The sequence below is a fragment of the Amblyomma mixtum genome, chromosome 6, assembly GCF_055824585.1.
Source record: "Amblyomma mixtum isolate Tamu chromosome 6, ASM5582458v1, whole genome shotgun sequence".
Lineage (NCBI taxonomy): Eukaryota > Metazoa > Arthropoda > Arachnida > Ixodida > Ixodidae > Amblyomma > Amblyomma mixtum.
In genome coordinates this window covers 114,409,560-114,433,768 of record NC_143017.1, presented here as the reverse complement: position 1 = coordinate 114,433,768, position 24,209 = coordinate 114,409,560, and the positions used below count along the sequence as shown (strand labels likewise).

Genomic DNA, 24,209 nt, shown 5'->3' with positions numbered 1-24,209 from the left:
TTGATACGTCATGAGCCTGCCATAACCAGTGATGTAGCCTAAATCTTCTTCTTTTTTTTTTTACGAAATGCCACGCCTTGGTATGTTCAGTGGCAAGATGAATTCACGAGGTGAAGGCTGCTGTACACGAATCCATTCACAGGGAGAGGAACATGCATTCAGCCCGCATTCAACAAACTGGCTGCGCTCTATCCGGATGTCCGGCGCTACGAAGACTTCGCGCAAACCGTTAGCCGCTGCGGCTGAGTCATCAAGCGCTGCGTACAAGACGAACAGAAAGGTGTCCTAGTTATAAGAATGTCTCTTCCATTATCCCCCACCTCGATCGGTCGGGGTTGCAGTTTATACTGCGCACTCGTTTTCACCACCTGCCTACGCACGGCGCAAATTGGAACCAGAGGCAGCAAACAAACATGCACGAAAGCTCCGAGTCTTGTTACACTCGACTCGCGCAACGGATGGGAAAGATTTCTCCCAATTAGGCGCTTCGTAACGAGAGTCACGAAAGTGCCACGCGCGCCGTGGGCTCAGGGCCAGCCGCGCTAGCGACGCCGGCTCTTCCAGAAGAATGCGAGAGGACGTGACGCGACAGCGAAATGGCGCGCCAGCGCGCGCTTCTCTGGACGTGATGAGCGCGTTCGCGCGCCTACCACGCGAAAGATTACAGAAGCGCGCCGACCCCCACCTCCTCGCTGGCTGGTTTGCCGACCGCGAGTGGACAACGATGGAGACGCTTCGCCAAAGGCCGGCCAGCGAAGACTGCGCACTCGGCCTTTAAACGAGCACCTGCTAACCACAACTGCCTAACGCGTCGTGGAGTTGGAACGCTCGGCACGGACGCATCAAGGACGTGCAACGGGCCAGCCGCGCACGGACCGAATCTGCCCGGAGAGGGGAACGGGGGAGAGAGGCGGAGGAGCGACCTAAAAAAAGGCGCCGCTTCGGTTCTGACGGCGCAAATCACGGTGATCCGTGGCGTGGAACTTGTATACGTGCCACCGTGTATGACGACGGAGGCGAGAGCGTTCGTCGTTACCTTGGCAGGGCGCAAGGTGAACGCTGGAAACACCTTGGCGATCGAGAGGGTTCCCTCTCCGTCTCGACGCCGTGCCGGCCGCTGCCGAAAGACAACAGTGCGGAACAACGGCGTCGCCTCCCCCGCCCGGCCTTGGAGAAAAGCGCGCGCGCGCGGGCTCCGTGCCCGCTTTCTCGGCCGTGGCGGAGGGAAGTGGCCGCTCTCGGAGGAAGAAAGGGAAAGCCCGGCGCTGGACGGTTTCTTTTTCTGGTCGCCCGCGGGCCGACAAATTGGAGAAAAGAATGTCAGGGATATTGCCAAGGTCAATTACTCTCTGTTTCCCGGGGCGGAAAGCAGGGGGGGGGGGGGTGGTAGGGGGAGTTCTTGTATAACGGATCCATTATAGCAAGCCAGAACGGCTGCTCATGCAAGCATGGCCTTGCAACTGATGCCTATATTGGTACTAATGGGAAGTTCACGCTCGACCGAGGAACCGTCTTCCTGTGCTTCGCGCCGTCTTAGCGCATGATACAGCCGTGGTTAATTGCGGTGTTCCTCGCTTCTGGTCTCAACCTTAGGGTGGTCTACGCCTTTCAGTGCACCATGCCGTTCGGGAACATTCATTGCGTGTCTTGGCTGCGCTTTCAAGGTAGGGGAGCGCGTTGCGCGTTGTGATTAGCGACGATAAGTGTTGCAATCGTTGTAATAGCTCAATGACGTCAGCCTGGACTCAGTCCAGCGCCGGTGCTCTTGTTTAAGTGGTACGATGATACAAACACTACAACTCAACAAGTATTTCACTGAATGCAACTGTACGAAATCTGACGGTACCGGTCAATCCCTTGCAGCTACTTCGTTTAGGAAGACTCGAGCGGGAGCTTAATAGAGTAAGTCTAGAAAGTAGCAGCAGCAGCAGCCCACTGCAGGACAAAGGCATCTTCATATCTCTCCAATTAACCCTGTCCTGTGCCCGGCCGCGGCGGTTGAATTTCTATGGAGGCGAAATTCTAGAGGCCCGTGTGCTGAGCGATTACCGGAGCCCTTCACTACGGGGTCTCTCATGGCCTTAGTCGCTTTGGTACGTTAAACCCCAATAAACCAACCAAACCAGCCAACCGCGGCCACCTCATCCCTTATCCCTAGAAAGCTTATTCATTGCTAAAAAGACTCCCGCGTACTGTCTAAGCAACTTTTATACGGGCCAATTGTCCAAGCAAGATAAATATCGCTCTATTAGTAGCGGCTAAGCCGTGCACCGTAAGCAAACAGCTTGCGGAAGCACTCTCGCGTTTTCGCGCGCGCATACGCGCTGTACGCTCTTCCTGACCGGTGCGCAGCAAAAGGGTGGTATTAAAAACCGCTTAAGTGCGGCAACAATTCGCGCGTGCTGCCGGGCGATATCGCCGAAGGCCTCTCGGCTCTGGCAAGGGGAGAAGGTGGGAGGCAGCGTGCCCGGCGCGTTACGTAAGGTACCGCCGCGCGACGCACAGCAGCAGCAGCAGCAGCAGCAGCAGCCACAACAGGCACCACTCTTTCCCTCTCTTCCGAGAGAAACAACATTTGCGCCTAATGATACGCGAAGAAAAAGAAGCATTATATTCGCTCGCTCTCTCTCTCCTCAGCGCGCGTGCGGCTCAGGGTCGCGCCGATTTTTTTTTTTTTTTCTTGCTCGTTCTTCAAACGGCGCTGCCGAGCTAGCGAGTCCTTGGATCGGCGTTGTTGCGTCGGCCCGAGACGCCCAGTCGCCTTACTTCTGGCGGCGGCAGCGGCAGCAGAGTTCAAGTTCTCGGTGTCACGAGACGTTCGGCTCCAGAACGCCGTCCTCCTCCTTTCCCCCTTCCTTCTTCCCTCATTCTCCCTGCTACAATGTGTGTCAGGTTCATGATCGCCATCGGCGCTGCATTGCAACGCCGTAGCGCAGTGCATGCGGCCGGGAGGTCAGCCACTAGCCTCCTTGGCTTCCCGGTCAACTATACAACGAAGCACTGGTGAAAAATGGGGACGCAAAAACACAAACAGGACGCCAACAGTCATTTGACTCTAATAATGGTTTAATAGTTTGTCTACGAAGAGGAAAAGCAATCGTTCTAACCTGCACGCAGCTAATACATATGCTTACCCAAATCAATACCATCGTTAATTCCTATTTTGGACCGCATGACCAGAATTCGTAATTTACGTTGTTGGTTGGTTTAGGGGCTTAACGTCCCAAAGCGACTCAGGCTATGAGAGACGCCGTAGTGGAGGGCTCCGGAAATTTCGACCACCTGGGGTTCTTTAACGTGCACTGACATCGCACAGTACACGGGCCTCTCGAATTTCTCCTCCAAAGAAATTCAAACGCCACGGCCGGGATCGAACCCGCGTCTTTCGGGTCAGCAGCCGAGCACCATAACCACTGAGCAACCGCGGCGGCAACTGCGGCTACTTTTTGTCAGGCGCAAAATACTGAGACGAATGGACAATGGTGCAAGCAAAATTTGCCCGGCAGTTTTCAAACTGCGACAGTCACAAGTGTCAGCAAAGTGTACATATTTTCGGGCGCAGCTAAAACAGCGCTAAAATCATAATAAAAGAAAAGCGCCGCTTAGCACGCAGCACGTCTAACAAACGGTTAACGCGATCAGTTCTGTTAATCAAAGCGTGTGTGGAGGGAGAGGGAGGTTATAAAATCGTAGCAGGGTTTAGGATCTTATGGAACGAACGTGTAGGTTGGTATACATAGTTTTCACCGACGTCACAGCGGCCGCCATCTCTGGGTACCGAAAGCGCAGCGAAAGCCTTGGCGTTTTGTTAACCCTCCCACCACGAACCGGTTCCCGCGTACACTGTGGAAGCTAGCGAATGTGTAGAGAGGATTAGTGTGGATCCAAGGCTGGTAACTTTGTTCCGACTCTCGTGAACCGAGCTGGCGTCGCCACGTCCCTCACATCCCAACTTCCCATTTCTCTCTTTGGCATGGAAGAAAACAAATATAGAAAATGGTTCGCAGACGACTCTTGACGCTTTTACCTCCCGTTGCTATGGGAGCGCGACATGCGGTTTCACCAAAGGCGGGGTGTGGGGTCATCAATTTTCATTTGGCGAGCATCTCTCCGGGACGACAGAAAAGCGGCACCCTTTCAAGTGCCACCGGTCAAACGGGCGCGCACCGAAACGACCCAAGCAAGCGGCGCCAACGGAACATGCAGCAACAGCGGCACGTTTCAGCTTAGTGGCTCTGACGAAGCTCAGACGCCAAGGTTACCCTTTTCGACGCTTTGTTTCTCACCGCGTGGCTGCAGGAGAGACCTTCGGGAACAACAACCGCGGCGGCTCGATTTTTAGTTAAAAACTGCTTTTCGACAGCCAGCCCAAACAGCCCCCCCCCCCCCCTTTTTTTTTCTCTCTCTCTTTAATGGCGTCCTTGCAGCCATTTACTGGAGTGCCACTGAAGAGAGAGCGTTGACACACACGTGCGCTTGAGGGCTATGGCGGCTAAGAGAGAAGTGACAGACACCGTCTGCTCTGTGCATGTGAGTTTGCCTTGTCCGCATGACCGGTCTAGTCAGCTTTGTTCATCAAGGAATACAAAAAAATTTGCGCTGGCAACAGCCTTGGCAATGAAAATACAAAAAAGGCTTGTTAAAGCGCACGAAAACACTAGCAAGCTGCGGCGGTTCTAGTTGAGTGGCAGGTGAATAGAATTTTAAAAAGTGAGCGAATATGAATCGGACGAAAGTGAAGACACACATCCACTGCCTCCGTATGCCATGTGCTTGATAAAGCTTGACTTAGCTAATATGGCAACTACATTCAATGGTACCTTCGCTTGAAGTGACGTGTACACGAATTTGCGTAAAGGAAATCAAACTTGCGCTGCGGCCGCCGCGGTGGCTCAGTGGCTATGGTGCTCGGCTGCTGACCCAAAAGACGCGGGTTCGATCCCGGCCGCGGCGGCTGGAATTTCTTTGGAGGAGAAATTCTAGAGGCCCGTGTACTGTGCGATGTCAGTGCACGTTAAAGAACCCCAGGTGGTCGAAATTTCCGGAGCCCTCCACTACGGCGTCTCTCATAGCCTTAGTCGCTTTGGGACGTTAAAACCCCATAAACCAAACCAAACTTGCGCTGCGTCACGTATGTCGCACTCAATGTTTTGCGACCGAAGGGAGCAAGGTAAAATAAAAGCAGAAATCTTGCCCAGCTCGCTCAACCCACAACGTCACATACACCAAAAGCACCGATATACGTAGCTCGACTTCGGCGGATAATCCACGCGACGCCGACGAAACACGCCCGAACGGTTTTTGACGAAGGCGTTTCCCCAACGAGAGCAATGCGCAACGTATAGCGTTACGCCCACAGAGCGAGGGTGTCAAGCAGCGACACATAAGCTCGGGCACACGCCTCGTTATGCCGCGCCGTCCGCAGTATAATCTTCTTGTCCGCGGGACCGCGTACTTGTTTCTTTTTTTTTTTTCCTGCACGCCCCTTAAGTGCAACACGAGAACAAAGGACCACACACGTCGGGCGGCGGACGAGAACTCGAGGGAATCTTTGGACGCCTGCCACCACGCGGTTGGTGCGAGCCTCGCAGAATGTGCAGCTTGTATAGGCGACACGCTTTCCTCTCTGCTAAGATTTTTTTTTTTTCTTTAGACACCGCAGTTTTGAAAGCGACATCGAGTTTGGTGGTCCCTGCTACACTCCGGTTTCGCAAGAGATAAGAGATGTCCTCATCCATTAGAAAAAACTACTACGGCGGCCCCCTCTAATAGCGGCCACGTTGTGAGGAGCCCCTAGGTCGTACCGTAGGTGTGCTATGTACAGGTAAAAGCAATATTAAAGGGCCACTGACCAGGGTCCGGACATTTTTGAAAAACAAGCCCACTGCATAGATGAGGCATCGAAGATAACCTCTGCAAAATACTAGAGCCATGCGCGCCCCGAAAAGCTGCGAAAATTCAAATCAAAGCCCGTTCGTTCTTTCCTTCCTTCAAAAACGGGCCCGGCCCACTACTCTGCACCCCGCTGACGTCAAGGGGGGCTACTTTCGCTAAAGGCACTCCATTGGTGCATCGTTCTGACTGACGGGAGAAGGTTGGGCGTAGCCTTGGCGTCGCGTCGTCTGCACAACGCTTTCCGCAGCGCCTTCTGTTCTGGCTCATGCCTACAAACCCGCATGAAGGAACAAAAAAAAAAAAACTGCGGAGGGAGCGTGCGGCGACAGCCTTGAACCCTAGCCATAAAAAGTAAAAAAACAGTAAAACTGAGGGAGTTGGCTCGCCCCCCCCCCCCCCTCCCCCTCCCCCCCGCCGTGATCCCGTCACGAGACGCTCTGCGTGCGCGCTCCCTTCTCAGTTTCTTTTCTTCTATGCGAGCCCCCCAAAACAAGGTTTTAATTAGTAGTGCAGCAGAGCCTTTCCCTCGCTCGCCCACTTTACCGCTCCGCACACATACCGCTTATCTTTCGTGCATCTTGCGTACGCCTTGACTCCAATGAATGACATATGCTTTGGAGCGGAGAAAAGACACAAACACACAGAACACAAACACGCATGGAGAAAAGCAAACGGGCGGTTGCCGGGTCCGCGCTTCGCCGTGTGTTTCGAACACAACCGACTTCCGCCCCTCCGCTCGTGAAACGGTGGGGAGGCCTAAAAGAAAATGAAAAGGTGGCTCGTTAACTGGGAATGACAAACAGATGTATGAAAGGATGCGCTCGCTAACAAGTCTAGGTGGTCGAGCCGATCGCGCCTCTCGATCGTTCAGTGTGCGGAGAAAATGCAAAAACCAAGAAAAGAATTCTATTGAAGGCGGGGCCATGACGTCGCCCTGTGACGCACTCCACAGACACCACGCCTCCGGCTTACACCGGAGAAGGAAGGGGTGATTTTGCCTTGCCGAGCCTACTCGACGAGGAGCGGGAGAGAAAAATTTCGAGGAGGGAATGGAAGGAGAGGAGGCTCGCTCAAAGTGAGGTAGAGAGTGTCTGCTGGCCGCGGGTGGGCAGGGGGCCTTTAAGGAGGACAGTCAGTTTACACACAAAAACGAAATTATTTGTTTCCACACTGAGTTTGAAAACGCGTAGTGGGTACTACCTGTCTAGATGGGTCTCAAATATTTAGAACAAAGAAAATAAAATATACTTTACACTCTTACGAAGTAATCATTATTTGCATCAGGGGTGGGTTTATGGCCACTCGTGTAGGATTCGGTGGAACGGGGTCCTAAAGTATGCACCAAATACTTTTTTTACCTTTCTTGGTCGAGAAAAAATGGCAGTATAAAAATACCGCGCTTGAAAAAAGGCGGTCTCACTTTTGGAATACACCTCTTGGTTGAGTGCTGCTAATGAGTTTACGTATTAGCGCTGCCATTACTAACGGCTGCTGTGTAACTGATATAATTACCTTAGGTACTCTGCACCTGCAATAGCCAAAATCTGCCAGGTCCCGCGTTGCTCCGTTCATTTCTCAAAACACTCGCCTCGCATGCGATTTTTTTTTTTACGCTATGTTTATGGCCCAACAATTACAAAGGCAAGGAAAGCAGAGTTCAACGCGAAAGACACCAAATTAAACTCTGTCTAAGGAAACAATCGGAGAAAAACGTGGATATTGCGCAATACAGGTCGTATGATTTAGCGTCTTATGGTCGGCATGCTGCATGTTCGCACTTGGGCTCCCTCGCACACTCTGCTTTTGCGAAACAAGAATACCTGGCGGCAGTGCATATCTTGCGTCACACAAATACGGGAACTTCACTCACCCGTAGCGACACGTACACAAATCATGGGGCCGAAGAAGTTCTATTGTCTTCTCACGCCGTTGGTGAAGAAAAAAAAAAAACGTTAATTCTGCTTTTCCAAACTCTTCGCTATAGTATAGCAATTTTTTTTCAGACGTGTGTCTTTTTTTTCTTTTCACTCCAAAACTGATTCTTGAAAGCAGCCCGCAGCAGGTTCACAATATCACGAACTATGTTTCATACGCGTCATCAAAATGTTGGGCCGACCTCACGACGACGACTGCTCAAGAACACAGAACACAGCACCCCTTATCTGAAAAACCAGCCCTTCGCCAAAGAACGGAAGTTCTGACACGCAGACAACGTATCAGCCCAGCACGGGTCTGTTACTCAATTTGGCCTGCGCGCCTGCATGTCAAGCCCCACGTGTCAGCGTACGCTGCAGCCACCAGTCAAGGCCTGGACGCTTTATCTTTTGACGCCAGAGCTAACGTCAACGGGTAACGCAGTTATTTACAGATTCACACGTTTTACACAATTGCAGCGCCTGCCCGAACAAGGAATAAGCGATCCGCCATTACTGCAAGTACAAATCCACAACGTAAAAAAAAAGCAGGGTAGGCACCGCAACCGATCCCACAAGAAACAGCACGAGGACTACGTCGCGCGGCAATGGCAAACAACTGCGCATGCGCAGTTAGCGCCAGACGGCAGCAATAACGGTACGCCAAAGCTTTCTTGAACTGGAGATATTGCTGTAGGTTAGGCCTGAAAGCTAGGTTCCTTTATAGGCCTCGTATAGAGCAGGCCCCACGCGGGCCTGATATTGACCCCAAGTAGGATACACAGAATAGTCTGTGCAGTAATAGGCCTAGTAATCGAGTGTTTGAAGGAATCCTGTCTGGAGAGGTGGATTTGAAAGAGAAGAGCACTACCCAAATTTAGAAAAAAGGAAAACAATCTTCTTTTTCGATATTAGTAATAAGCCTGCACAGAAGCGGGGGAAAAAAAAAGGCCCTTCATGTAATTCGAGCAGTTCGTGTTGAATGAAATGAAGCGCCACCGAGAAGCCCCGGCAGAAGACCTTCACGTCGGTGACGCCCACCAGCGAAGAGCGCCGCGGGCGCCGCCGCATGAGTCACCGAGTCACTCGGTCGCCGCGTGTCGTCGCATGGCCAGACCCCGAAGCCGCGTAAGCACACACACGAACACATGCGCGCACGCGCGCTAAACCTGCCCCGCCGCCAGTGCCTCTCGCCCTTCCCAACTCCTCTACTCCGACTCGACGACACAGCGGTGCGCGTCGCACGCGCCAATATGGGCTTACGTACACGCACACACATACACACAACGCGGGGCCTATCTGCATGATGTCCTGCGTCGGATCCTCCCTTTTGCCGTCACCCGCCCCGGGCAGGGCTTATTTGCTCTTGGGGTGGGCGGCGCCGACTCGACACCGAGAGAACCACCCCTGCACACGAACGAAAGGCTTTCTCTCGCCGAAGCCAGGAAGGCCGCTAAACTACGGGATCGGGCAAGGCTCTCTTTCGGCTCTCTCGTTTCTCGCCATTCCTATGCACGAGGTCTCGGTCTTAGTGGACATGTAAAAGACTGCGCTGCAGATCAGCCGGCCTGGTTCCTTCACTTTGTCCTTCCTAATTAGTGCGAAAGTTAGCGTTCATCAATGCCAAAAACCCCGCTTGTCGCACCCAAACGGAGGGTATTTGGCACTTGACCGAGTTGACGAGCTGGTGGCAAAGTGTTATTGCATGTGAGCCTGCAGAATTCATGAAAGAGCCATAAACACAATACGGCCCATTCGGGAACACTGTGGCAGCAAAATTGTGAAGCCAAACCTATAATCACGAGTGAAGCGCTGTCACTAACTCGCATTCAGGGGCTCTATGCTGAACAAAGTGACCCACAGAAGGACCACTCAGAGCGCGTTCCCAGTCTCGTCAGACCACGCATTTCGCAGTCGATACTGAATGAATAAACTCCTCAAATGGGTTTTACAAGGCGTCTCGGTAAGGGTCAGAGCACGTAAGTCGGAATGGTGTGTTTAGCTTACTCGAAGAAAGCCTTTGCTGCGTTCACAACAGCGAGTACACTGCCATCACGTCGACTGCACTGAAGCGCTTCAATTGGGTACCCGCGTGAGCACTTGGAAATATCACAGTCGCATCCTAATCAAGGTTTCAAAATGGAATCAGCGACACTGTATACCTCAAGGATGACTTGGTTTGGTTTATGGGGTTTAACGTCCCAAAGCGACTCAGGCTATGAGGAACGCCGTAGTGAAGGGCTCCGTAAATTTCGACCACCTGGGGTTCTTTAACGTGCACTGACATCGCACAGTACACGGGTCTCTAGAATTTCGCCTCCATAGAATTTCAACCCCCGCGGCCGGGATCGAACCCGCGTCTTTAGGGTCAGCAACCGAGCACCATAACCACTGAGCCACCGCGGCGGCGCAAGGAGTAACGGCTCATCGCCTATGTGTACGTGCAAATCGGTCCATCCCGTGAGCCATGAAACTGCGCCCAAAGTAGTCGCAATGGAAGCCTACTAATTTTTCGGTGTTCAGTCAGAAGGCTCGTCGGCAGCGGAAATCAGGACGGCAACCAATCGGCTTTGTTAACTTATCCCATGCAGCCTACAAAGCTACAAGCAAGACGGACTTCTGACATGGGAACAACGCTGCAACGGTTCAGCCGCTGCCTTTCGACCCGTAAAGAGGCGAGCGGTAGAGAAGACACTGTCGTTTACCTTTCTGAAGGATGTCCAGGTGTTCCCAGAGGATGTCGCCCATGAAGGGCGGGAACCTGGTGAGGAAGGCGTCCTTGCCGAGTGCGCACATGTCCTTGCCCTTCATGGCAAAGTTTGGCATGTTGACTCCTTCCAGGCTGAACTCACGGATTGCCCAGCCTAGCCAGTGAGCGACGTCCATCTCCGTCCACTGCCGGGGGTCTGGCGCCGGGGCAAAGAGAGAAGAAGGAAAAAAAAGCCCGAAATTAGACACTGCCGTGGACGTAGCCTGGTACCCTCGAAACTGCAAAGTCGTATGGGGTTTCCACTACTGGATTCACGGTACGAGAAAAAATAAGAGAAAATAGGATTCTGCAGCACGGAGATGGACGTGTGTTATTCTGCATTCATATGAAATTGGTAGACTAGTAAGAAAGGCAGAAGATACTGAGGACTGACACTTGTCCGAATTGCGTGAGCGGTACGCCACAAGGCAGAGAACCGTTCCTGCAGGACGTGAGAAACATGCAATTCCCATGCTCAGGAGCATCTACATAGCCATACAAGCCAAACAGATGCGTGCCCCATCTTTTACCCATGCCACTGCTGCTTTGCAGCGCTCGCGCGCTGTGCACAAGTGTGACTGTGTCCTTACTAGAGTTCCTTACCTTCCCTTCAGAATAGCGGCTGTTGCGCATAAAGCTCGAAAGTCTAGTTACATCCCTTGCAGAGCGCCCGTGGACTGCCGCTCCTACGTCGCCGTTAGAAAAGAAGATTCCGTTCAACTCGGTAGCCGACTGCGCCTGAGCTGTATCCGCACCAGCCGTCTTTATAAACCCGGCATTGCTTATTCGCGAGATTCGAATCTTGAACGGAGCGCATCTGAGCCATCGATGAGCGCGATATACCCGTAGCGCCCAAATGCGGCCAGAGCCGTTTGATGGTTTCGGTTATGGGGCCATTAGAGCGAGGGAGCACAGCTACGCCCAGGAGCGGGCTTTAAGACGACCGCAGGCACGCACGCGTACGCCCATCGATATTAGCGGCGGCCTACCGATCTTGAGACTGAGGAACGCCGCTTGCGGCCACCACCCCACCGCGGGGCAGTGGCGAGGATGAAGTCCGAATGAAAATCGCGCCAACGTGCACACTCCCGACTGCAAACGCACGCGTAAGAGTCGTCGTTTCGCTGTCTGACTGACTGGCTATTCCCCGCCTAGTCTCGAGCTCTATAGCTGCCGGACCTCGGTTCGGACGCCGCCAACGGCCGAATTCCCATTTATACCAATTTCCGATACGCGCCAGCTCCCTCTTCCCGGGACAAACGTGCCGTCTTCCTTCACTCTATGAGTTATGTATTTGTTTACAAATTTATTTATTTATTTTTTCTATCCAGCAATCGCTCGTAAGCGCTTTTCGCTGCGCTCGCATATAAACGGATAGGTGCTTCATTTTCTGCGTCTATGTTTTCGCCTTTCTAGCTCCTTTCTCGACCACGGACATGAGTGCAATCACGCCTCAACGTCCAATGCAGGCGCACGGAGCGCTTCTTGTCTCTGCGTTATTGAGTGGCCCGCCATCACTGCACAGAAAACGAAGGACCGCAGTACAGGCAGTCCTCGCCTTTGCTAAGGTTTAGGTTCCTTTTATATATATATATGGACAAGCTATCCCAAAACGTTCAACGTGGAATGGCCAGCAGAAAACATGACGTAAGCAAGGACCAATGACGCATAAGGACGTTACCGAGGGAATGCCGGCTGGCAAGCACACTTGCGCCTCGTTACGGCTCCGAAGTTCAGTTCCTTGCGGCAAACGAGCAATTTCCGCCTCACAGTGCCACGCACCTCTGCTGGCTTGCGGTGACAAAAAGAGGTTGAAATAAAGGTGTAAAAAGGAAATGGGGAGAAAAGGCAAGAAAGAAGGGGACAAAGAAAGGACGGCAGCTCGAGAAAAAGTGGGAAGCCTCCGATCAGAAATAAAAATGAGGGAAAATGAAGAAAGGATGTCTATTACATCTTGCTAGAAAGTAATTGAGCAGAAATGCTTTGATGTGATTCCTACACAGTGCGTTACGAATGAGTGAAATGTGCTGAAGAATAAGAAAATTTTCGAGCGCAAAGTATACTGCGCTTAATCGCTAATGCTCTAGCAAGCATAACACGAATCATTCTAAGATAACGACGTTTGGATTTGAGCCTTTTAGATGACCTAGCAAGCTTCACGCATAGCCATGTACGTTTATTAACCTCTGACCATCATATACGTATGGCAATATATGGCATATACGTATGACCATCATATACGTATGGCAACCTATCTCAAGCTCTCGAGGAAAAGAAAACACTGTGTATAGTGCCAGTAAAGAGGATGAGTAAAGAAGAGCCCCCATCGCGCACGTCAGTATGAAAAAAGGAAAATGAAGCGTTGCATGCTGTCTCGTGTCCCACGCCTTCGCCCCTCGCTACGATGGTTTTGGGTCACATTTTCGTTATTTTTCTTCTACTTATTCCTCTTTATGTAGCGAACTATTCTGATCCCCCGAGCACAGACAGAAAGAGCAAGAAAATAAAAGAAAGGAACGCCGATGCGTTTTGGAACGCGTTTTGAGGGCCACTGCGCGCACAAAAAGCGTTCGGTCGACGACCGCGAGCAACCCGAGCACACACACACGCGCGCGCGCGAAACACCCATACCGCAACTCAAAGTGAGGTGCGTGCCATTTGCATGGGGTACTGTTTGTTGTGCGGGCTGCCAAAGAGACCGCGGGGGAGGTAGGGGGGGGGGAGGGGGGGGCTGTCTAACCAGGCCAGCACGTGACATCCGCCGGACATGCCCCAGTATAGTACGGCCAGCAAGAGGGGAACTGCGATTCACCTGTCACACAAGGGATATCCTGCCCCGCACGCTTCGTGCCACCACCGTGCAGGGGAGCAACGCCCGCCGCCATCGCCCTATGGCCTCCGCCGCCCCCGCCACAGAGCAACCACGGCACAATGGCGCGGACAAAGGGTGCAGCAACCCCCCTTCCTCCCCCCCCCCCCCCCCTTCTTCTAAACGCCCACTCGCCGTGTCCTTTCGGAGCCAATCCCATCGACGCGCCTGTCAGAGACGCCACTGGCACGGGGCGCACACATATAAGCGCGCAACATTACACGCGGGACTAAACAGCGCCAGGATCGCAAGGTCTATGTACTTGGGGCTTCGCAGTTCCATGCATGACGTCAATAGAAGCTGCGGCTTGCAGGTCTTAAGACGCTATCCTCACCTATTCCCACCTCCTTACTCTCTGTCTACGTCTGCGAGTTTCCCCACACCATCACAGCAGCTGATTCACTGTGGCCTCTCAGCAAGTTTTACTTGTCTCTTCTGCAGCGCTGCTACGGATATTGTGTCCTGGCCAGACTAATAGCTTTCTCATAATTTGAAGCTATGCCGTAGTAAAATCTCGCTACTTCTCTAATTCATGCTTTAATTTTCAAGTTCATGGCAGCGTAAAGAGTTGATCATATAAGGGCACTTTTCTTGAGAACTCTTCGACAGTATGCTTTATCCTATCAACCTGAAAGGCGCTTGACAGCTGTAATGACATAAATTCACACTGTTCGTCCAACTCGGGACAAAACTGGCCATGTAATGATGGCAGCCGAGGATATCGAACACTGCTACTTAGTGTTACGAACACGCTCACTTTCTGCGCTCGCAACCTTAACAGCGCTGCACAAAACTGCCTGACCGCGCTTTAAATGTCCCCCAAGGGCTCCGTTTGAGCGTCTCCGATGACACGATGCAGCCGATTCCATATTCCGGCCTTCCTTTGCACTAACGCCCCCAAGAAAGCATGCGTTCTGAGGATAATTCGACGCGGGGAGTGTGTCGGCGCAGAGGGGTTCCTCAAATGGACCTCGCGATTGACAGAGCGCTGACGAATTGTGCGCAGGTGTGAAGCTTCGAGTCTCCGCCTCATTCGAAATCGAGCGTCGAGAAGAACGCAGCATGCCCGCCGAGTGAGAAGACGTCATTCAGTTGAAACGCCAGCAGTGCGAAGGAGCAGGAATGGGCATACATTGGCAGACGTTGAGCGACACCTGGGGGCGCTTGTGGACATCGCGAATAAAGAAAAGAACAAGTCCTCTTGCATGATCTCAACGAAAACTACGCACCCACAAAATAAACACGACGCACTTTTTCGGTAAAGTCCTCAAGGGTGCTCCATTGACGTGCGGAGGAGCGCAGCATATAGAGGCATGAAAACTGAAGTACGACCGGCTCACCTTTGGGAATGTTGAGCGTTTCCCGCTCCTTCTCCCAACTGCTGAAGCTAGCAGTCAAGGCTTGTGTCATCTTCTGGTTGGTCCCAGGTGTAAGAGGAGGCACTTGCGTTGGCAATTCTGCGAAGAGAAAAGAGAAAAGATGCAACTTAGTGCGCCTGCTAATAGTAAGAACTGCTAGTTCAGTGTGAGCAACAACTAAACAAGGATACTATATTCAGTGAAAATATTCCTTAGTTTTTCTTTTTTAAGTAATAGAACTATGGTGGTAGCGCACCACGGCTGCTTTCACTTGCCTCAACATTAGCTTGTTTCGCCCGGTATATGTTGAGGCAAACCACGAAGCAAAACCTAACCTTAAACCCACAAAAAATGTAAATGCATCTGAGTACAAGATAAAAATGATGAAGCAGAGCTGCTGAAGTATCCACACACATGGCTGGTTAATCAGATACATTAGCTAGTTAAGCAATATTCAGATGACTTCGACCGTTATAAACTTACTACGTACAGAGCAAAGCAACTCACGGAATCAAAATGAGAAATGTTAATCAAGGAAGCTGAAGTCAGACATACTCAGCATCCCACATGCCGTAGCCGGTGCCGGAAAGATTATGAGCGAAAGACGGACGGCCAAAAATGAAAACTGTAGAGCAGGATATGGTACCTTCCGATCACCGTAGGGAAAGCGTGGGACACAAGACAGAGCGCGCGCGGCGCCACCGGAGTTACACGAGAAAGTCGCGCCGCATCCTTTCGAGAAGTTAAACGCGAGGACTATTTTTTTGTTGTTGTGCAACGCTTCAGTTTTCCAAGGAAACCCCCGCCAGTTTGAAAATTTTCTCGCTTCGCTCATTGGGCAGCGAGCGCCGTGACGCCATCGCGCGAACGCGGTTGGTCGGCTCGACGAGGAAGTCGCGAGGCACGGAGACGCTACCGCCAACCGCGCGCTGCGATAGCGATAAAAAGGGGCGAGCTCGAGGCGGTAGATCGGACGTGCGTCATTTCGCAGTGGAAAGATAGATTCGCGGCGGCCATTGCTGGGGAGCGAGACCGAAGAAGCGCTGCTGGGAAAGAGGGCAGCCCAGCGGTTAGCAAGAAAAGGGATCCTCGTGGGCGGCGAGCCTTCCGGTCTACTTTTCTTACTCTTGCTGTTCTCAGTGCACATCGCACAGTAGCCCGCAGAAATTAAATATAATAGAAAGAAAATGCTGTCAGTAATGAATCACGCCCAGCGCGTTCTCGCTACCGACGTGGCACTGCGTATATATGTTTAAGAACAAAATTTACTGCACGCAGAAGTTCGAATTGCTGCAAAACAAAAAGTTTCGATTTTTTTTTATAGACGTGTACAGTTTTAGCCCTTATAAACTGACCTGAAGGAAACGAGCAAAGTACAGAAGCAGTCGATAATGAGAAAAAGAAAAGTTGACGCCAACATTTTTGTACTATTATATTGTCTCGGTTGATTTTAGTGGATTAAAGGGTCCGCAGTAAAGTACGAATGAAGACATTATAATAAATTATTTATGAAGGGCACCCGAAGTTCTGCTTTCGTTCTCTCATAATGATCGATCGCATATCCTTCTGACAATTCATCACATGATGCGTGCTTTCTGCTAGAACTGAGTAGTTAAGAATGTCCAAACATATATCCTCGACACTGTCTCGTGAACGTAAGCCGTATGCCCGAAAGAACGTGAAGGATATGCTAAAGGTGTGATTGTAGACTGAAGCATTAGGCGTTTGTAGATTTTTTCCCATCAAGGATGGACGTCGATAAAATATGCATGCTAACAAAAAAAAAAAAAAACACTGACTGTGAAAGACGCGGGAGCAAAAGACAGCGAAAACCGGGAACTTCGAGGAACACTGCACAGTCAAGTGAAATCCAAGAAGTCCCATTAAACGAGCGCGCCAAAATAGGATCAGCTCAGAAGAGATCAACGAGTCGGCGCTGGTTCCTTGTTCACAATCTACTGACGCAAAGCACTCTACAATCAATATATATGGACGCGTGCGAGCGCGTAAATGTCAGCGACCGCCTTCGGCGAGGATATCCGCATCAACATCCTCCCACGAAACGCATGCACAGGCGCACTGCTGATTGGCGATACTGGACGTAGAGAGCGCGGGAAATACATACATCCTGTACATCTTGCAATCAGGCATAAAGCCTCAGTTGGCGACGTTCCGCTTAGGCTTTCTGTCAGATCGCGTACATGCTTCAGATACTTGCAGCATCAGTAACGTTATACACCCAACAAAGAGTTGCACAAGCGTGATTGTGAAGTATCACATTGAGATATCACTGGAACGGTGAGCGAAGGCAGAAGCAAAATTAGCAAACTAAACAGGAAGGGCTGGGTAGATATAGCATCGCCAGCAAAAAAACTGCACGCCCTCCTTACCTCCACCTCAAACGGCAATAACGATGTCAGAAGGATAGACGTTTACGAGTGGAGAAGTCTCATGAGTGCATGCGTTCAGTACAGACGCTATGTGAATGCGAAAGTATATGCATTTCATTGTGCTCGTATCGAGTCCGGCACGGGCATTTTCTGCAAAATTAAGGGATCTGTTATACCCCGACGTAACCCGCGCGCGGCGCAGGAACGTCACGTTGGCCAAAGCGACATGTTCGGCGCGCCGAAGCCGCTAACCCAGAATGCACCGCGCGCGTCGGCTGCGGAGCGCGTTGCCGCTACTCGGAGGCAGCAGGCCGGACGAATGGAGTTCTGCGCATGCGCGCCGCTTGTCGCACGGCGTTGTCTCGTGTCGACGCGGGTGGAGTACGGGGGGGGGGGGCGAATTTCAGCCCGGCGCAGCGTCGCCAACGTGACTTGTCTGACAACGTCCGCCGCGCGATAACGTCGGAGTATAACAGAGCCATAAGTTTTTTCTCTAATGCACGATTGCGTCATGAACGTAACAGCAGGAGGCCGAAGGAGGCCCGGGTGACCGCCACACGGAAGTCAAACTCACCTCCCATCCCCCTTATACAACAGATAACCTTCGCTCCTCATCAATAATAATAATAAAAAAATTCCCGACTTGTCTGAATAGTGTGCCCTCAGATCTTTTACAAAGGTAAACTAGGATATTACGCCAGCAGCTTAACATTACTTTCACCAAGAGACATGCCTCGTTCGGTCAAACAGCGATAACTGCTTGTTCGCCCTTACGAAACACAGGGTGTTCCCATGTTGGCTCTGTGACAAGTTGTGGCTCTGCTCACCGTAACCACCTGCATGAAGTACGTACTCGCCAAGGACGGAGTGACTAAGCCCAGCCACCAAATGCACGCTTGACAAAGCCTACCTGCAAAGGTGATCTCTGCTCAAGATACCCGCAGGAATAAGTCAGCCAGAAATTCAGGCTTCGAAAAAAAATAAACACCTATCCCCTTTTAATAAAGAATTAATAAGGCCGGTACGGTGGCTGGAACCCACCAACGACGCATTCACGCCATGACAAAAAGCCCTGCTAACCAGAACCGATCAACGCAGTGAGTTCAGTTCACGAAACCAAGCTGGTAATTGCCTCGAGGATGGGCCCGGCCGCGCCTTTATTATTCACGCCTGAGTGAATCCAATAACTATTCCTTTGCGGAACCAGCGCTCGGAAAATCGTACAGGGCGTCTCAGTTTCCGTGTTTCCCCTCTTTTAGTGCCACGTGTCAAAAGAAGGATGCCCACTGTTACGGCTTCCTGGATGTACTTTCCGACGCCTGGTAAGATAATTATAACCATTAGAAGATGAGATGACGCAAGAAGATAGCGATTCAATTAACCACGGAACCCGGAATCACGAGTGCCAGTTGCAGAGACACGAGTTCTTTGCATGCAAATTCAGGCAGAATAACTTTTTGAGAAGCGTAGGGCAATCAGTACCACTGAAACGAATTGCAGGCGTCAGATTTCGGCGAACCGATGGTGTTTAAGACGACGGCGGTTTTTCTCCGGCGACTGTGCGAGTCATTTGACAGCAAAAATCGTCTCCCCTGTTGAGTATTAGCGGTCGGAAAGTCACGCTGGGGAATGTAAAATACACACTGGCAAATATCCAAACATAAATTTTATGTTGGTAATCGATTGAGCAAATGAGAGGACCGCACGTAGCTCTCCACTGAGGAAATGAATTTCTTATCTTTGGTCTAACTGAAGGAACTTGCTATATGATAAGTAATCTTCCATTCATATTTTAAGAAACGGGAATGCTTGCAGTTAGGACTGATTAGGTTGTTGCGATATGCGCATTTTTCTAACCACGCTGTTGTTGACTGGCCCTTACTGGCTGATAACCGAGTCTCGAAATGAAAATCACTAGTAAATTTTGGTAAAAGGCAGTGAACACTGATTTGAGTGGCATTATCAGATTCGTCGAACGACTGTTCAGGAATCGTCGTTCTCTCGATCAAACCTCCTACTCATTCACTCCCCTACCCAGGCACATAAGACTGATCTTCGCAGAACAAACACACTTCATGTTTACGCAGCAGTAGGTCCGATAATGAAAGCCGTACATTTAAATAAAACGCAACCAAGAGCAATTTAAATAACATTCATGAGCCCTTCCCTCGAATACGTACTCATTTTTGTTACTCCCATGAGGTCCGACTCGGGCATCGCACACACACGCTCAAAAACACACTGCAGTCATCCACCAAGAAAAGAACGGTCTTGCAATACTTGCTCGCGGGCTTCCATAGTATCCGTACCCACACATCGGCGATAGGAATATGCATTCGTCGGGCCCGGTATGCATGCTCCATGCGCGTGGCATGGTAGCGAAAGCCCGTGGCTACGCCGACCACGTGTTCTGCTACCACGCGTGCCTCTTGCGGCCGAGTAACCTCGTGCACGGGGGTGCTTTAGTTTGTTTGCTTCTTTTTTGCCTTGCACTGCTGTGATGACGTAGTATGTACTCTGCAGCTAGAACTCCAATACATACTTGCTTACTCTTTTTTCTTTTTCGGCAGTGCGGCTCCTTTGAAGGCGGTAAGATCAAAAGAACGGCCAGAATTTTTTTCGCTTAGCAGCACGAGCTTTTCCGATAAGCGGCTACAGCCAGATACAAGTCAAGAACGAAGCAACAAATGCCCCTCTAAGGAGACCCTCCCCAGATGACCAATCCCCTTGTGCCGGTTAATGTGAAATTGCAGGGGGTGGGTGATAAATAGGGAATAACTACGGCTTGATCGGATTAAACTCGGCCTCATTGTAACGGGTTGACGCTATTGGCTGTCTGCGGGGAATTCGCCGCTTCTTGAGTTGTATCCGACAATCGCTTTTAGGGCGTCGCCGACAGGACTTGGCCGGTGAAGCCGCGCGGAAGGCTGGCGTCCTTTCTCCCATTGTCCCGACACCTTCCTTGACATGGCCAGGGCCATGCGTTTACACTCTGTATACAAGAAAGCTAATAAGAATCCATACTCAAGTTCTTCAAGGGGTGCGGGCTGGTTTGACGTCACCGGAGAAAATCGCGGAACCAAGGGTATCCACGTGTGGTTGCTACTGCTCGCCGCTAAGAATACCGACGTGCGTACCGAAGAGGAAGGGTCTTGCATTCCATTTCTATGAATTAGTTAGCGAATGTTTCGGAAAATTATTCCGCGCGGAATTTATTCAGCGCCCAGTTCTTTTCTGCAGCTGCCACCGTCTGTTCTCAAACCTACGCAACTGGAATGGTGCCATTCTGACATAACAGCTGAAAAAGCTCAACGCAACGCAATTTGGCACTGAGCATCCGCACAACTCCAGGGGGCGCCAGAGAGCAAGTGATAACCTATGGAACCTGAGGTTCCTCTGTCACATGGAAAGGCACATGGCTGAGGTGTTTTGGGCTGCTCCTGGGGTTAGCTTCTCCATTTCCGATGCTTTCTCCAAAATACCTCCGGGCTTCTGCTGGTCCTTTGCTCTTGGGTATGCTCCAGAGTAAAAAACAGTTTGCCAAACAGAACTATTAAACGGAACGTAATACTTCTTAGGTATCTTTAATATCGGCGAACACGGGGCTGGGAGGAATTCCTAGCAGACATGAGACATCGTGAAGCAAAGATGCGGCGAGGACTGGCGACGGCGGAAGCAGCGGCGACGGCGTCAAGTGACCGAGTCTGCCCTCGGGTCACCGGACGAAGTGGTGCGGCGAAAGTTAAAGTTGTTGCTGTTAATCGAAAGACGGATGTGCCCTCGACAAAGGTCTCGTGTTTCGGACATCCGGCGGGAGAGTACAAGGTTCTTCATTCACCCGCTGGGAGACTGCAGGCGGTAAATTCCTTTTCCACGGAGGCACCGAACAGAAGACTTGCCGCAGTGGTCAAATGGACACATCAGTGTTTGATGACTCTGTATCTACCCCCTTCCCATCGACCGAGCTGCGAGAGAGCACCTCGCCCCCTGCCGTGAGTGGTAGGACCAGTGTCCACAACTGCCCATATGCTTGGAATATGCACAAATAAACCTACTGTACAGTTTCCTCCATAACGGAGTTCGACACCGTCCTTCGAAGCCGGAACCTGCGGGGCTGAACGCGTCAGTCAACTCAAGGGTCCCTCCGTCTCCAGTCTGCATGAACAAACTGAAAATTACGTCTTCGTCAACGTGAAAACGCTGTTGCAGGAAAAGCACAAGAGGAGGCAACCATGGCCCGTCTAGCGACGACTAATATGATGGGGCGCTGGCTGAAAGGAAAGACCGATAACCTCATCGCCGCCGTCTCCAAAGGCCCGCCCGATCTCATTTTCGCTCGCTTGCGCGAGGTTTCGGTCGGCAGAACCAGAAGCCCACCGCTTCGTAAAGCGTATCAAATCGCATTTCGTCCTCGGGGAATGCTTCGGCGACAGCTGCTAGATGACGGCGCAGGCTGTCGGGGGCTGGCCTTCGGGCCGTTGGTGGCGGCCGTACCTTCTGCTGCCGCCGGCGGGACCGCGGTAACGACGTCGCGTAAAGACATTCGGCTCACGTGGCCGAAATCGACCAATCAGACACGGTTCGTGTAGCGCCACTGCAGAGGAGGCCGCAAGCCATGCTAGAGTTCTGTCCCTGTCTCTCTCTCCCTCCCTCCTACACTCTCCTAAACCGTGGTTTTCTCCTTGAGCTTTCTGCTCTACAAGACCCCCCCCCCCCCCCCGCCCCCTCCCTCCCTTTCCTTTATCATCTCCCTCCCCCGCTCTGTGAACTGCCCCTCGTCCCATTGCGAGGCCGACCCAACACCTGCAACTGCACGCGAACGCTTGCGACAACAGGCGTTCGCCGGGGAGGGTTGCCACCTGCCTTTTCTGGGCTGATGGAACAACTGAGGACAGCTGGTGCTCGCCTGTTTTAACACACGCGCAAGCCCCCGCGCGCACCCATTTTATTTGTGTTTGTGTGTGTGTGTGTGGGGGGGGGGGGGGGGGGGGCATCTATGCCGTCATCTGGTTTGGTATTGTCTTGGACACGCCATTCAGGCAAATTACTCTTCGTGAACGTGCTGGCGTAGCGCGGAAAGCACGACAGGTGCCGAAAAGGGCTGGACGTCGACCTCCAAACCGTGAAGTCGCGCAACGAAGATTCTTTTAGAAAAGGAGTCCACAATGAAGGGGGCTATGCAAGTATTGCTGAATGCTTTGTCCCGTCGTTCTGCGCTGTTTTTCGTAACTATTTCCTGCCGACAAGCCTATTTTAGAGAATGGAAAGAAACGAATAAGCATGAGCGTTGCATCCTTTACGTTCGCTTTCTCATTACTGCATTAGCGTTGAAGTATAAAAAAAGAATCCTAGCTTTGCTGCGATTATCCTACCTGTGGCTAAATTTTATCAGTCGTGAAGTAACCCAACACCTCCAACAGTCCCAGAAATGCCTGGGGGTGGCGAAGTATGACCCATAGCTTGCGGTATATCGAAAGAATACTCGGAAATGGTAGTTGCGAAAATGTGACTGGAAGCAGAGTGCAAACGTTCTTCGAGAACAGAAGGTCGAAGCACTCAGAGGAGTCAAGGGATGCCATGTGCAACAATCTTACACATACCATTTCTCTGCTTACATTAGACGCCCGGTTATTACAGATTCTGCAACCAGGGATGGCCCGCAGCTGCTCGCGAGCAGATCCGAATCTTTCGAGCAGACTCTGCTCCAAAGACCTGCACCTGTAAAAAACGCGGCCGCGTGCAGGAAACTCAAGAACACCGCTCCTGTCACGAACTTTTTTCTCCCCTCGAAGCAGCTGCGGGCGCAGCATGAGGGGGGTCGAGCGGCCGACAGAGGACTTGCTCAAAAAAAAAAAAAAGACACCGCCCTTGACCTCTGTACCGCGGCGCCCTCTCATTTGGGCGTTCCGAACACCAGGGAGACGAAGAGTGGCGAGGGGGAGGAGGACGCCGCTCATTTCACTGAGTTCAACGCACTGCTAGGAGGAGTGGCTCACCGCCGGCTTCAAGGCGCCCAGGAACACATTTTGTCAAAGTTGCAAAACGGGTGCAGTGTAATGCAGCCACGTACTGCAGGAATTTCTCAAATACGACTATAGTATCACCACAGCATCGTTCACCTAATGGGCGATCAGAAATTGCCCATCAGTGCTTCCAAGGCTTTATGCTCTTCACTCGTCACTCCTATTGCGTCGGACCCTGCACGTCGTTGCCAGCTCCGAGTTCACCCGAAAATCCGCCTAGTGGCCGATATAATTCTTTATCGCGCACGTGGTCCGTTAACTGGCGGCTTTGACACGCGGCTCTCTAGGCATGCCCGGTTCGCTTTCTCTATTCCCACGCATCCATTAGCACCTGCCCTTCGTGTCGCTAAACAATTCCATCCAGCTAACAGCTGCCGGATCTCTCTGTTGTGACGTCATGCTAGTCTAAATGATGTCGTACCACGACAAAAATAAAGTAGGTAATTAGGGGAGGCGCAGGAAAGACTGTTTTCGCAGTACGACTGTGAGCCTCTCCCTCTATGCACAGGGGCTGTATTAGGTTCAGATGTTCATCTGTATATGATCTAGCTCTTAAGATGGTTTGTTTCTGATAGCTTCAGTAATCGTTTCAGAATCCCATTTGGTTTTATTCTTCTTGCTGGCATAGTGACCGCATGTTTTTTGATCGCTAGCGGTTTCCTTTGCCGGAATCACGCTGAGTGGTGGGATTTATTAAAGCATGGTGGTGGTGGTGATCTCTTTTATTACTCCCAAAAACAGGGGACCAGTCCAAGGACCGGTTGCGCTGGCTTAGAGGAGGTCGGCGGGGATCCCTTGGGATGTCGCGGCCTCCACCGCGCGCTAGCCGACACACTTCAGTGGGATAATCACCTATAAACACGGATTAGTGCCCCGTCCGGTGTCGCATCTGACTTCCTCCAGTTAGGAGACTGTGACAAAGTGCGATTCAGTTCATTAACTTCGTGATTTTGCGTACGAGTGTTGCACTCTTAGTTCTTTTATCAATCTTTCTAAGGAAGTTGTAGTCTCA

At 51.5% G+C, this 24,209-nt stretch overlaps 1 protein-coding gene across 8 annotated transcripts in view; it reads right to left on the bottom strand.

Annotated features, from left to right (window-relative positions):
• The window catches only part of pnt (ETS transcription factor pointed), a 196,877-nt gene that overhangs the window by 26,696 nt on the left and 145,972 nt on the right, over positions 1 to 24,209 (bottom strand). For 6 of the 8 annotated variants that reach the window (XM_089548842.1, XM_089548836.1, XM_089548839.1 and 3 more), the window contains 2 exons: positions 14,767 to 14,883; positions 10,514 to 10,714 (listed from right to left, as the gene is read on the bottom strand). In XM_089548842.1, coding sequence (XP_089404968.1) covers positions 10,514 to 10,714; positions 14,767 to 14,836 — 271 coding nt within the window. In that variant the 5' untranslated portion in view covers positions 14,837 to 14,883. Of the gene's footprint in view, positions 1 to 10,513; positions 10,715 to 14,766; positions 14,884 to 15,339; positions 15,487 to 24,209 lie in introns of those variants that run through there. The other 2 variants (XM_089548834.1, XM_089548835.1) reach the window with 2 other exon arrangements.